This window comes from Macaca nemestrina, chromosome 19 (genome assembly GCF_043159975.1).
Source record: "Macaca nemestrina isolate mMacNem1 chromosome 19, mMacNem.hap1, whole genome shotgun sequence".
Classification (NCBI taxonomy): domain Eukaryota; kingdom Metazoa; phylum Chordata; class Mammalia; order Primates; family Cercopithecidae; genus Macaca; species Macaca nemestrina.
Window position 1 is genome coordinate 79910318 of NC_092143.1, and position 13751 is coordinate 79924068.

Here is a 13751-nt window from a genome sequence, read left to right on the forward strand (position 1 = left end):
TTTTTGATAAAAGTCACCATATTTTACTGTGGAAGCATAAAGCACTTATGAAAAATTGGAATTATTTCTTAAACTGTGAGGTGAATTATGTATAAATAGTATAATTTGTACTCTTACTTGACTATTACTTGTGCCCTCCATTACATTCCTACCTATATAAAACAGTGTGGGCCGGGTGCAGTGGCTCACGCCTGTAATCCCAGCACTTTGGGAGGCCGAGGCGGGCGGATAACCTGAGGTTGGGAGTTCAAGACCAGCCTGACCAACATGGAGAAACCTCGTCTCTACTAGAAATACAAAATTAGCTGGGCGTGGTAGCGTATGCCTGTAATCCCAGCTACTTGGGAGGCCGAGGCAGGAGAATCGCTTGAGCCCGGGAGGTGGAGGTTGCGGCGAGCTGAGATCGTACCATTGCACTCCAGCCTGGGCAACTAGAGCAAAACTCCATCTCAAAAAAAAAAAACAACAAAAAACCATGTGAGGTTTGGACATTAATAGTAAAAGCAAAACAGATTCTGTTAAATGACAGTGTAAGAATTCTTACTGCCTTTTAGGTTAAAGTACTTTGTAAAACAAATGCTAGATTTTGGAAAACATTAGAAACGTATGGAATGCAATAATTTTTTTAATCATTTTCTCCGTTATTAAAATGTAAATAATCAACATAATAGATATTAAATAATAATTCATAAGTTTTGTTCAAAGATTATATACATTTATGAAGCAATTAGCAAGAAGCTAATTCCTGGAAACTCCAGCTATCTTCAAGACACAGCTAAAGTTTTTTCTCTGTGACATCTTTCCTGGGCACCTCTTCCCCCAGATAGAGTTAGCCTCTTCCTGCTGCTCCTCCTGCATTTGCAGTTTGTTTGTTTGTTTTTTGAGACAGAGTTTCACTCTTGTTGCCCAGGCTGGAGTGCAATGGCGCAATCTCGGCTCACTACAACCTCCAACTCCCAGGTTCCAGTGATTCTCCTGCCTTAGCCTCCCGAGTAGCTGGGGTTACAGGCACCTGCCATCATGCCCGGTTAATTTTTTGTATTTTTAGTAGAGACAGGGTTTCACCATGTTGGCCAGGCTGGTTGCAAACTCCTGGCCTCAGGTGATCCACCTGCCTCGGCCTCCCAAAGTGTTGGGATTACAGACTTGAGCTACCATGCCTGGCCTGCATTTGCAGTTCTATTTGTTGTCTGTTTTTAGCTTATGTATCTATCATTTTCTACTTAGTTCTGTGGATTCTCTGATTCCTCTACTGAAAATATAAAAATTAGCCGGGTGTGGCGGTGTATGCCTGTAAATCCCAGCTACTCAGGAGGCTGAGGCAGAGAATCACTTGAACCTGGGAGGTGGAGGCTACAGTGAGCCAAGATCGCACCACTGCACTCCAGCCTGGGCGACAGAGTGAGACTCCATCTCAAAAAAAAAAAAAAAAAGAAATGCCCAGTTTAAAAGTACAGCTGTATAATATAGCAAATGTTTTTAAGCCCAATAAACCAACCTTTAGAACAAAGCCTGAAATTTAATAAAAGGAGCTAAGGAAGCCCTTTGCCTTCTTCAGTTAGAGTGAGAGAATCTGACTTCCTTCTCAACATAATTAATTAATGAAGATCTTTTTTCCTGTACCTCATCTTTGTCATGTACAGACCAGCAGTAAGAGAACTAAGATAAATAACTATTAATATTCAACTAGGTAATAAAGCTTTTTTTTTTGTTTTCCTTTTTTCTTGCCCTGAAATCTTAAATTTTTGTTTTTCAGAACACATGTGTACTGTGGTTTATTTTGATGACTGCATGTCCATACATCAGTGTAAAATATCCTGTGAGTCCATGGGAGCATCCAAATATCGCTGGTTTCATAATGCCTGCTGTGAGTGCATTGGTCCAGAATGTATTGACTATGGTAGTAAAACTGTCAAATGTATGAACTGCATGTTTTAAAGAAGGAAGACAAATGCAAACCAAAGCAACTTAGTAAAAGAATAGGTATAAAAAGTTATTCTGTAAGTCTGTTGGTTGTATCAGAATCCCGGTAAGTTAAGTTGTAGAGACTTTGGAATAAGTTTCTTTTAAAATATGACATAGCCAGTGATGTGTTTAATTATAACTGTTCTTACTGATTGTATTGCCCCTAGCAATAAGCCCTTTCCTTTGAATACATATACAACTTTGGTCATATGAGAAGCAGGTGTACAGAGAATTTCTTGAAAGATCTGAGGTTTTTAACATGAAGCCTGATGTGGTTTTCCTTTAGCATTCCAAAAGGTTTTTGCAGTGTTAGCAGAAGCTGTTGATGTGAGTTATGATTTCTTCATGTGCAACTCTTAGCACAGAGTTTTTATAGTTGCACATCATTCCTCTTTGTGCCTTGTTTTATCCATTTTATAAATAGAGTAGATATTTGATATACCACTCTGATAACTCATATAAAAATATCATCATAAAAAGCTTAATTTCTTCCCTTTTATGTTGGTTTTAAAAGGTAAATGCTTACCATATTTTATAACTGAGAACTCTTATATAGTAGAATCCATTCTATAATACATGTGTTGACAAAACTTTAGAGAAAGTTTCCTATTCTCTTCTATTTCGCCTGCCCAAAGTGCTGACATAGGCAGTGATGAAGAATCTTTACCAAGATTGTCAGGGTGTACCTATGAAATTGCATTAAATGCACTGCTAGGGTAAATAATGAGCAAGCAAAAGCATTTCTGTGACTTAAGGTACCAGCTTAAAGAGCACTAGGGATGGGGAACGAATGCCAAATCAGACTCCACCTAGAGCACCAGGAAACAGCTTGTGCCCTGGTAGGGAAATGGTGTCGCTGAAAGGGAAGGCTGAGCCGGTGCGAGACTGAACTCCTGCAGCCTTAGCCAAGACAAAGCAGTGTTTTCCAGCAGACAGGTGATGGGACAGGAATTGAAGAGAATTTACTCGTATGAACAGGGCAGGGTGAAAATGCTGGGAATTATAAAGGGAAATAAACTTAAAACCATCTACGTTCATATTTTGTAATATTTCATTTGTTAAGTTTATATCTGGATATAATGGTCTCTTTAAACAAGTATAATCATATCATGGGAGGTTAAGATTATGAAATTTTAAAATCTCTATTCAAGATGATGTTCACTCCAGATAGGCTACAGAATTTAGCCAACATTTTGTATAATGTTTCAAGAAATGTTTCAATAAAGATACTATGTGCCCTTCATAGTAATAAAATCTCAATCTTTAAGCATGAATCTAAAACACAAATGTTTATATTACAGACTCTTAATTTTACCAAATTACTAATTGCTCTAGTGTATATCTGAACTATAAGCAACTTTTTAGGAATACCTCTTTGTACATCTATATATTTTAGTATATAAAAATAGGTAATGCTCTTGGATACATTTTGTGTTATTCATGATCTGAATAGCAGTTAGTTAAAAGATCATTTGTAATATTATGATCAACTATTATAAATTAAAGTCTTAATACCTTTTCTCCTCTTTCAAATAACTCTAATTAATATTCAAGATATTTTAGCCTTTTGAAAAGTTGAGATTTAGCTCATGGATATATTTTTTGGTAGGAAAACATGAGGATCTCCTTTTCTTCCTTTTACCTAGAATGCCTCGTTTAAAAGTGCCTTGAAAATACTTAGCTCCCCTTCATGAGCACCTGTAGAGCTGAAAGTATCCTTGAACTTTACACAGAAAGCTGAAAGGAATCTGCAGCCTCCTGCTGCAGTTCAACTCTGCTGTTTTTCAGTCATTTCCTACTGTGAGTGGAGTGATGTTTGTGTGTGTGTTGGCAACATGCCTAATGTTTTCTTAATGATGACAACAAATATTTTAAAACTGCGTTTATCATTTTTTAGGTCTTTATTATTAAATTTTAAAATGTAATATCTGTTTCCCACCCCCTACATTAGGAGGATGCTTTCTTAAACCACATTGTTTTCATTGATTTTTCTTACCTTGATTTCTCTCATTAGAAATGATCCCTAAATGTAATGATCTTTTGCCTTCAAATTTGGCTTATTTTTTCAGATTTATGAGGGGTTGAAAGAAAGAATTCACCTACAAGATTCCATTTCCAGTTTTATAATGTATTTCAGGTTCTGAATAACAATATTTTTTCCAAATTGAAAGTAAATATTCAAGAAGTTGATAGCCTGGTTAAAAGTTAGATCCTCTATTACCATGCTAAGCACATTAACTTCTATACTGAAGTTTTGGTAAAAATTCTTTTTTCTTTTTTAATAAAAAATTAGATTATTGCTTTTCTTGTAACCAGATTTTAAAAGCACTAGATTTTAAATCAGTGGGTATCATAAAAGCCATATATAAAAGATCCTTTCTTATAGTAAGACTTGTGCTTGTTAACAGGTTTTTCTGTTAGTTTTTCCCCCATAACATTTAATTATTACTAAAACTGTATTTACAATAGTGCCAAATCAAATGATAATTTAAATAAAATCTATTCTGTGTTTATGTAGGGTGGTATAAAAAGAGGTCTTCATTTAGACATGTGATTTCTAAAATTCCAGAAAGCAAAATTGATAAGACGTTACAATATTTGAACAATTATTTATAATCAGGGTAGCATTCAAACGGAGAAAAGAAAGTTTTCTGAAAAAATGCAGTAAATCTAAGCCACATTTCTAAAGTTTATTTTTATGAAAGCTTCTTTTAAGATTTTTGAAATCTATTCTGCATTCCCAAGAGTTTATGTTTATTGTATTTTATATGATCTACAACATATAAAATTGTGTATTTTTCTTTGGTTGTCCCTATAAACAAAAAAGTATTTTAATAAAAAATCGAAATGAGTGTGAGTCATATTTTTTGTTAACTTCAGCATAGACATAAATTTGACATTTCTGTCTAAAGAAGATAGTGTTTAAGGGATCAGCGGACAGGGTGCAGTGGCACTTTGGGAGGCTGAGGTGGGTAAATCGCTTGAGCTCAGGAGTTCAAGACCAGCCTGGACAACATGGTGAAACCTTGTCTCTAAAAAATTAAAAAATTATCCGGGTGTTGTGATGAAAGGTGAAGCCACCTGCACTTCCTGGGTCAAGTGGGGACTTGGATAACTTTTCTGTCTTACAAGAGGATTGTAAAATGCACCAATCAGTGCTCTGTAGCTAGCAAGAGGATTGTAAAATGCACCAATCAGTGCTCTGTGAAATGCACCAATCAGTGCTCTGTAGCTAGCAAGAGGGTTGTAAAATGCACTAATCAGTGCTCTGTAAAATGCACCAATCAGCAGGATACTAAAAGTAGCCAGTCGCAGGGAGGATTGAAAAAAGGGCGCTCATAGGACAGAAACCTGAACATGGGAGGGGCCAATAAGGGAATAAAAGCTGGCCACCCCAGCCCACAGCAGCAGCCAGCTTGGGTCCCCTTCCATGCTGTGAAAGTTCTGTCCTTTGCTCTTCACAGTAAACCCTGCTACCACTCACTCTTTGGGTCTCTGCCATCTTTAAGAGCTGTAATGCTCACCACGAAGGTCTGTGGCTCCATTATTGAAGTCAGCAAGATTAAGAACCCACAGCAGGAGCCAACTCCAGACACAGTGATGTGTAGTCCCACCTACTCTAGAGGCTGAGGTGGGAGGATCACTTCAGCCCAGGGAGGTGGAAGCTGCAGTGAGCCGTGATTGTGCCACTGCACTTACGCCTGGGTGACAGAGCAAGACCCTGTCTTAAAAAAAAAAAAAGAAAAAGAAATCAACAAACAATGTTCTTTCTCTCAGGATGTCTCTACAAATTCTCTCAGAACAGATTTTTGAACATTTTGCTGTCTACTTTTTCATATGCTTTATTCCAATATGGGGGAACCTTTTAAATGAATACTTTACTATTCTGCTTGCTCTGTGGGCCTTCGGATGCCAACCAGCTTTACAAGAATGATCTAAAGGTTGCAAGGAGTTGCAGAAGGGTCAAGGTAGAGAAAAACCTCAGCTCTCCCACAGGATACTGTTAGAATTGGGAACCGTGAGCTGTGCTGCCATGGCCAAATCCACCTCATTTCAGAGTCCGTGTTTTGGCAGCCTGGTGCCTGGAGGATCTAGAGAGGGGAAGAACTCAAGAGGACAGCCTGAGTGACTTAAGAAAGGAGCTGCGGCATTTGGAAGGTAGAATGAATGTCAAGGACAGAGAGAACGTTTGACCAGGAAAGATGTACTTCTGCTGAAGGTGTCCACACGGCAGCTAGTCCTGTGGACAGTCAGAGAGAGAGAAGCTGAGCTGGGAGGGGAGGCATCCAAGCCCGAGGCTCCAGGAGACATTGCAGACAACATGGTGCATCCGGCCCCATAGGGCTGCTCCAGACCTGGCGGGCACTGAGCTCAGTAAGCCAGGCAGACACGCCATTGGTGAGTGGGTGTTAGCCATTACAGCTCTTCAACCTTTGAGCTTTAACCAGTAAAAAGTAAATGTGGACCGGTCGCAGTGGCTCATGCTTGTAATCCCAGCACTTTGGGAGGCGAAGGCGGGCAGATCACCTGAGGTTAGGAGTTCGAGACCAGCCTGGCCAACGTGGTGAAACCCCGTCTCTACTAAAAAATACAAAAAATTAGCCGGGTGTGGTTTCGCGTGCCTGTAATCCCAGCTATTTGGCAGGCTGAGGCAGGAGAATCGCTTGAAGCTGGGAAGAGAAAGTTGCAGTGAGTTGAGATTGCGCCCCTGCACTCCAGCCTAGGCGACAAGAGTGAAACTCCGTCTCAATTAAAAAAAAAGTAAATGTGTTCTACCTCTTTTTATTTTAAAGTCTGCTTGAAGTGTGGGGTCAGCAACAACTCCAAGGTTTGGCTTTTGAGATGAGAATTCTCCGTGCAGATGCAAAGAGGAAAAGAATTCTGCCCCCGCTCAGTAGTGCTGGGAAGCCTAGAGTCCGCGCTGTCACTCACTGAATGACGCCTGGAGAGTGCAGGTGCCCCGCCAGTGAAGGAGACAGGACTTCCCTCACTGGGCTGAAGGTGGCCCCTGAAGTTAGGCACAGTCACCGGCTAAATATCTTTATGGCAGAAATGTGTTTCCTGCCCGTCTAACTTATGTACTTCCCTCTGCAGCTAGCGCAATCTTTCTAGAATATGTGTGTTAGTAATTACTGCTTCCATCCCCCAGTTCTAGGCAAATAGCAAGACCGTTGCGCTTCTCTGCCTCGGAAGGGTGTGAGTTACCCACTAGGATGTCGAGCAAGGTCAGAGAACCTGTCTTTTGTTTACCTGTAGCCTCCCTGCTTCCGGGGTGTCCTGCTAGGGGAGTGGAGAGAACGAGGACTTTGAGGGCCTGAGAGAGGGGCCAGAAGAGTTTGCAGAGGCCCAGGTCACCTGATTGTGGAGACCAGCGCTCTCGGCCCGTGGCTCACGGGGAACCCGAGCCTGCTGTTGCCTCTTTCCAGGGGTTTCTACTTAGAAATATTAGCAGCCCAGCCCTCATTGTCCAAAGCCCCCCAGACCTGCCGCCAGGGTTCTGTGAGTCCCGAGATGGATGACAGAGCCTCTCTCCTGGCCAGTGTTGGATGGGATGAGGCTCAGAGTCAGATTTTACTTGATTCCAAGAAAACCACGAGACAGGATGCGTTGCAGTACTGGGTTTGTGGACTGCATTTGTGTCCCAAGACTCCTTGACTCACAGCCTCGGCTGGCATCTCCCCTTCCTGTCTCATGTCTTATACCCACTCCCGTCAGTGCTGACTTCCCCCTCAGCAGGCCAAGCTCGTGCCACCCTCTCTCTCCACCCTCAGGCTGTCGCAGGAGAAGTGTCCCCTGCTAGACCTGCTTTTTGTGCAGATTGTGGCTCCTTGCTCTGACCTCCCTTTTTTTGTTGTTGTTGTTTTTTGAGGTGGGGTCTCCCTCTGTCACCCAGGCTGGAGTGCAGTGGTACCATTTTGGCTCACTGCAGTCTTCGCCCCCCTGGCTCAAGCGATCCTCCTCACCTCAGCCTCACAAGTAGCTGGGATCACAGGTGCACACCACAATGCCTGGTGAATTTTTTGTATTTTTGGCAGAGACGGGGTTTTGCCACGTTGGCCAGGCTGGTCTCAAACTCCTGAGTTCAGGTGATCCACCCGCCTCAACCTCCCAAAATGCTGGGATTACAGGCATGAGCCACTGTGCCTGGCCCTCTGACCCCTTCTAAAGGAGCAGCCCCTCCCCACTCCGCCATCCCATTCGTCCGCTTTCTTTAATGGCAGACACCTCTCCAAAAGTATTCATCGGTTACTTGTTTATCATGCATTCTCCTCTCAGACTGTGGGACCCTTGAGGGCAGGGACCTTGTTTCTTTGGTTTGTCACTGCCCTAAACACAGCTCTCCAGCACCTAATGTCTCACACTCAAGGGCACCAGCTCGTCTGTGGATGAGTGATGGCAAGTCTTAGCCTATATCTGCTTTCAACAGTGGCTCCTCAGTGCCCTCAGACAAGTAAGTGCCAACTGTGCAGCAGACCTCTCAGGGCCAGGCAGCATGCCCCTGCTCACCACCAGGCCCATCTCAGCAGTCCCGGTGGCCATCCCCTGGAGCCACCGTTTGTCCCCCTCTAAGTATGGTTTTATCAATCTGAGACACTTGTCCCTCTGTGCCCATTGCTCACACCTTTCACTGAGTGGCTCACAATGGCGTAGCCTTTGACCCCAGGGCATTCCTCAGCAGCATCCTAACTTCATCATTACCTTACACTTCTGCTTCCTACACTTCAACCTGGTGTCCAGGTTTCCACTGGGCCATTCGTAGTATTGCAAATACACCTTTAGCCATGTGGCTGAGGCTGTTTTTAGACTGCTGACCCATGCAGGCTTTGTGGGAGACTTAAGGGACTTCTTTAGCAACCTAGCAAGAAGACCGTGCATGATGATGTGAATTTTTTTGGTGTCCTTGAGGGCAAATTTTATTCGCAGAAGACACTACACAGAAACTAATGTTCATTTTTAAAATTAATTTTTAATGTATTTAATTTGTAAAATCAAACTTAGATCTTCCATAAATTTTTAAAAACAGCTTACAAATATTTCTTCTAGCAGCCTAACTATATATCTAATAATCATTTTTACAGGGCCCTCGTTCAGTATTTGCTGAGTACTTCAACAGCTAATATACTCACTATTAAGGTGAACCTGATGAAATTTCCAATACTGTACATACACAAGAAGATTTCAACTTAGAATCAACTCTCATTCAATTTCACACTTACCAATTTTAAATTGGAGTTGTGAGGTTGTGTTCTAATAAGCCAAATCCTCTAAAATATTCAAATAAGCCCATTCTTAACACAATAGTACTAATGATGTAGTTTTGAGTCTCTTTTATCCCAGATCCTCCAAATCATTCCATGATTGAAAAACAGGTTCTGGTTAAGCAAAACAGGTCACAGAAGTTTCTATGGCCTCAGTAAAATAGGTGCCAGAGAACTTGGAAACAGAGGGAGGCCAGATTAGAGGACAAGACTTAGCCAACATTTAGCCAGACACGCCCCAAAACATAAGTCAAGAAGGGCCTGCCCCTGGACAAGCAGCGCAAAATTCATGTTCTTTACCAATAGTTTACTACCAAGATGAAGAGTATGCCCAGTTTTCTTCCCAAATTTGCCGGTCACGTTGTTTCTCTGCTCAGAGGCAGAATGAGTAGAAAGGCAGAGAAAGGCCCGTGGTGCACTAAGTGATTTCCTACCCAGGAAGGAAGCATCAGGATTAGGGAGAAGTTGTTCTCAGTTCCAAGTGATACACATTACCTACGTCTTCCCAACTTTTCAGAGAAGTCTGCCCTTTCCACCCAGGTCAGTGAGTGGATTGGATTTTGCACGTCTTTGGTTCTTAAGATTACATTTTTGTCTTTTTCAGCTGGGCGCGGTGGCTCACGCCTGTAATCCCAGCACTTTGGGAGGCTGAGGTGGGCGGATCACTTGAGGTCAGGAGTTCAGGACCAGCGTGGCCAACATGGTGAAACCATCTCTACAAAAATACAAAAATTTGCCAGACACGATGGCAGGTGCCTGTAATCCCAGCTACTCAGGAGGCTGAGGTGAGAGAATCACTTGAACCTGGAAGGCAGAGTGCAGTGAGCTGAGACACGCCATTGCCCTCCAGCCTGGGCAACAGAGTGAGACTCCATCTAAAAAGTAAAAGATACACTTTTGTCTTTTTCTCTTAAGTACCCTTTGGTGAAATTCTCAATATGGAAATAAGTCTCTTTTGAATATCAGGTTCAAGAACTTTGAATCTAATGGACTCTTGCATTTTTTTTCCTGTTCTAAGGATCATACAACTGTTCTACAATAATACCATACAGAATTTGAGTTATCTCAGATGGCTTTGCCTAACTAGTGGCCACAACGTTTAGGTCTTTCTATGGAAGCCTGTTTCCATTGAGGATTTCCAGAGGCCTTTATTCTCAGGAGTTTGTCATGGCAGACCACAGGCCTAGCTTTCCTAGTCTCCCCTTCCACCCTTATTTGGTCCCTTCATTTTTTAATGGCTAATATTAGAGACCTGAAGTAATTGTAGCTTGAACAACTAGAGACTGTTTGTTCTCACATAACTTGAAGTCTGAAAATACATAGACCAGATCTGGAATGGGGGCTCTACGTTGTCACCAGGAAATAGGCTTTCCTTTTGCTCTGCTGTCCTAATATTTGTCTCATGGTCTCAAGATGCCTTCTGGAGCCCCAACCATCATATTTGTTTTCCAAGAAGAAGAAGGAGATTAGTGTAAAAATTATATACCTCCAAGCCAAGTCAGCCTTCAGGAAGCCCATCCAACAACAATTGCCTGTGTCTCGCCACCACTATTTGCAGGAGTGACAAGGAATTAGCACCTGAATAAAATTCAGGATTGTTAGTAAGGAGAGAATGAAGAAGGAGAGAATGATTGGCCCAAGCCATCTCCACTATGCATGGGTGCCTATAGCATCCTAAACACTTCCCATTCATAGTGTTTATCACTCCATGTTGTAATTGCCTGTTTACTTGGCTGTATATACCCACACCAGAATGACGTTGTATGTCCAGCTTGAAAGTGCAGAGGCAGCCCCTGGCACAGCTAGAAAAGCACTGATTCTAGACAGAGTGGCAAGTAAAGAAGGATGAGGTTTTGTGATTATCAAAAGGGGCATGACTTAAAATCTAGATGAAGTTAGCTAATAGCAATTTCTGAGGTTCTTGGTTTTGAAGATGTATATAGGAGCTGGATAACTTCACATGTTAATAGTGGTCTTTTTATCTGTGTAATAGAGTTTCTCATTTAATGCAGTTACATTTTTCTCTTTGGCTGAATTTCTCTAGAGAAGATCAATATTCTCTAGTTTCTCTGTGCTATTTGAAGGTGAAATAAATTATTTCTTTTCAGCCGAAAACCATATACAATCCATGACTGGACCAGTTTGTTGAAACTTCGTTGATTAGTCTGCAGTGACTCTCGTCCCTGAACAAGAGCGCTCAGCCTTGAGATTTTTCCATATTAAAATCATAGACCACAGACTCTTCTCTCTGGTTTCTGAAGTAGTCTTGCAGGACAGCAAGACTTGTGAATCATATATGTAATTTAAAATTTTCTAGTAGCCACATTAAAAAAGTAAAAAGAAACATGTAGAATTAATTTGAATGATATATTTTCTTTAACCCAATATATCCAAATCAGCAATTTAGCATATAACTTATATAAAAATTACCAATGGTACATTTTACATTCTTTTGTTTTGGCATTAAGTATTTGAAATTGGTGTATGTTGAACAGCACATCCAAATTTGGACTAGCTACATTTCAAGTGCTCAGTAGCCACGTGTGGCTAGTAGACAGCACAGATCTAGAGGACTTATACCATGTTAACACATTTCATCACTTATCTTATTGATCTCCTGTCTAGTTGTTCTATACATTATTGACAATTGGGTATTGCAGTTTCCAACTATTATTGTTGTATTGTCTATTTCTCCCTTCAATTATGTCAGTTTTTGCTTAATATATTCTGGAGCTCTTGTTAGGTGCATATAAAATCTTCTTGATGAATGACCCTTTTATAATTATAAAATATCTTTGTCTCTAGTAGCAATTAGTACCTTAAAAACTATTTTGTTTGATATTAGTATAGCCACTCCAGCTGTCTTTTGTTTACTCTTTGCATGGTATGTCTTTTTATATCTTCTTACTTTTAACCTATTTATAGCTTTGACTCTAAAGTGTGTCTCTTGTGGGCACCATATGGTTGTATCATATTTTTTAATCCATGCTACAAATCTCTGCCTTTTAATTACAGAAATTTTAATCCATTTACTTTTAATGTAATTATTGATAAGGAAGGATTTATATCTGCTATTTTGCTTTGTGTTTGCTATTTGTCATTTGTCTTTTTTCTATTTCTCCTTTACTGACCCTTTCTTTTTTACATTAAAGACCTATTTTGTCATGTACCTTTTTCTCTTGTCATTTCTTTTACTATATATTCTTATAAGTTATTTTCTGAGCAGTTGCCCTGAGGATTATGATTAACATCTTAACAATCTAGTTTTGATTAATGCCATTTAATTTCAGTTGTATGCAGGAACTTTGTTTCTATGTCTCTCTATTTCCTCTCTCCTCCTTTGTGATGTTATTGTCTTACAAGTTACATCTTTATGCTTTGTGTGCCCATCACATAAACTTACAATTACTGCTTTATGCAGTTGTCTTTTAAATCAGATAGGTGGGGAAAAAAGTTACAAACAAAAAATATATTGATATTGTCTTTTATATTTATCTCGTTAGCTACCTTTATGAGTGCTCTTTACTTGTTCATGTGGATTTGGGTTACTGTCTAGTGTCCTTTTATTTCAGCCTGAAGAACTCCCTTTAGTATTCTTATAGAGGAGGTTTGGTTACAAATGACAGAAATCAAATTTAAAGTAGCTCAAGTGAAAAAACAATAGAAAATACCAGGGAGAAGTCTCAGATATCTGAAAAGCCTTGGGATACCATGGCTTTAGGCAAGTCCAAGTGCAAGAAATGGCCTCTTGCTTGTAGCTCTTTGGTACTCTGCACTGCACATTCTCAGAGAGCCCTCCACTACACCAGGCTCACATGTCAATCTCAGCAGGAATAGATCATCACTATTCAGATAGCCAGAAGTCCCAGATAAGACTCTCACTGGCCCAGACTGGAAGTCAATCCTCCCAAGTCATGTGGACACCGTTGGGGAGTAGTAGATCCCCAAAAGAAATACAGACATTAGCAGAAAAAGGGCTTAGGATAAAGCACAGGTAAAAGCTAAAGGTCTTCACTAGGTATGCTTCCGAAAAAGTTTCAGCTTTATTAAATGTTCTCTTTAGAAACCCACTTCTACACAAACTAGAACAACTGGAAATCCACATGCTAAAAATATTTAAATATTCTTCATCTGAGGCCCCACAATTTTTTTCTGGTCTGACATGTTAAAAATTCTTACTAATGTAATCTAGTAAATCAGTCAAGATGTAGTCCTGGCCAGGTTCAGTGGCTCATGCTTGTACTCCCAGCACTTTGGGAGGTCGAGGCAGGAGGATCACTTGAGCCCAGGAGTTTATGACCAGCCTGGGCAACATAGTGGGACTATGTCTCTACAAAAAATAAAAGATTAACTGGATGTGGTGGTGCACATCTGTAGTCCCAGTTACTTAGGAGGCTGAGGCAGGAGGATCACTTGAGCATGGAAGGTTGAGGCTGCAGTGAGCAGTGATCATGTCACTGCACACCAGCCTGGGCGACAGAGTTAGACCATGTCTCAGAAAAAAAAAAAAGACAAAAAAAGAACAAG

At 40.8% G+C, this 13751-nt stretch overlaps 1 protein-coding gene across 4 annotated transcripts in view; it reads left to right on the forward strand.

The window, feature by feature from the left end:
* LOC105478883 (twisted gastrulation BMP signaling modulator 1) overlaps positions 1-13751 on the forward strand; it is a 113988-nt gene that overhangs the window by 62423 nt on the left and 37814 nt on the right. Inside the window, exons 5-6 of one of the 4 annotated variants that reach the window (XM_071085684.1) lie at positions 1757-1867; positions 3612-4816. The exons of 1 other annotated variant lie outside the window; for it this stretch is intronic. In XM_071085684.1, the coding sequence (XP_070941785.1) occupies positions 1757-1867; positions 3612-3613 (113 nt within the window). In that variant the 3' untranslated portion in view covers positions 3614-4816. Of the gene's footprint in view, positions 1-1756; positions 4817-13751 lie in introns of those variants that run through there. 2 more of the 4 variants (XM_071085682.1, XM_071085683.1) reach the window with 2 other exon arrangements.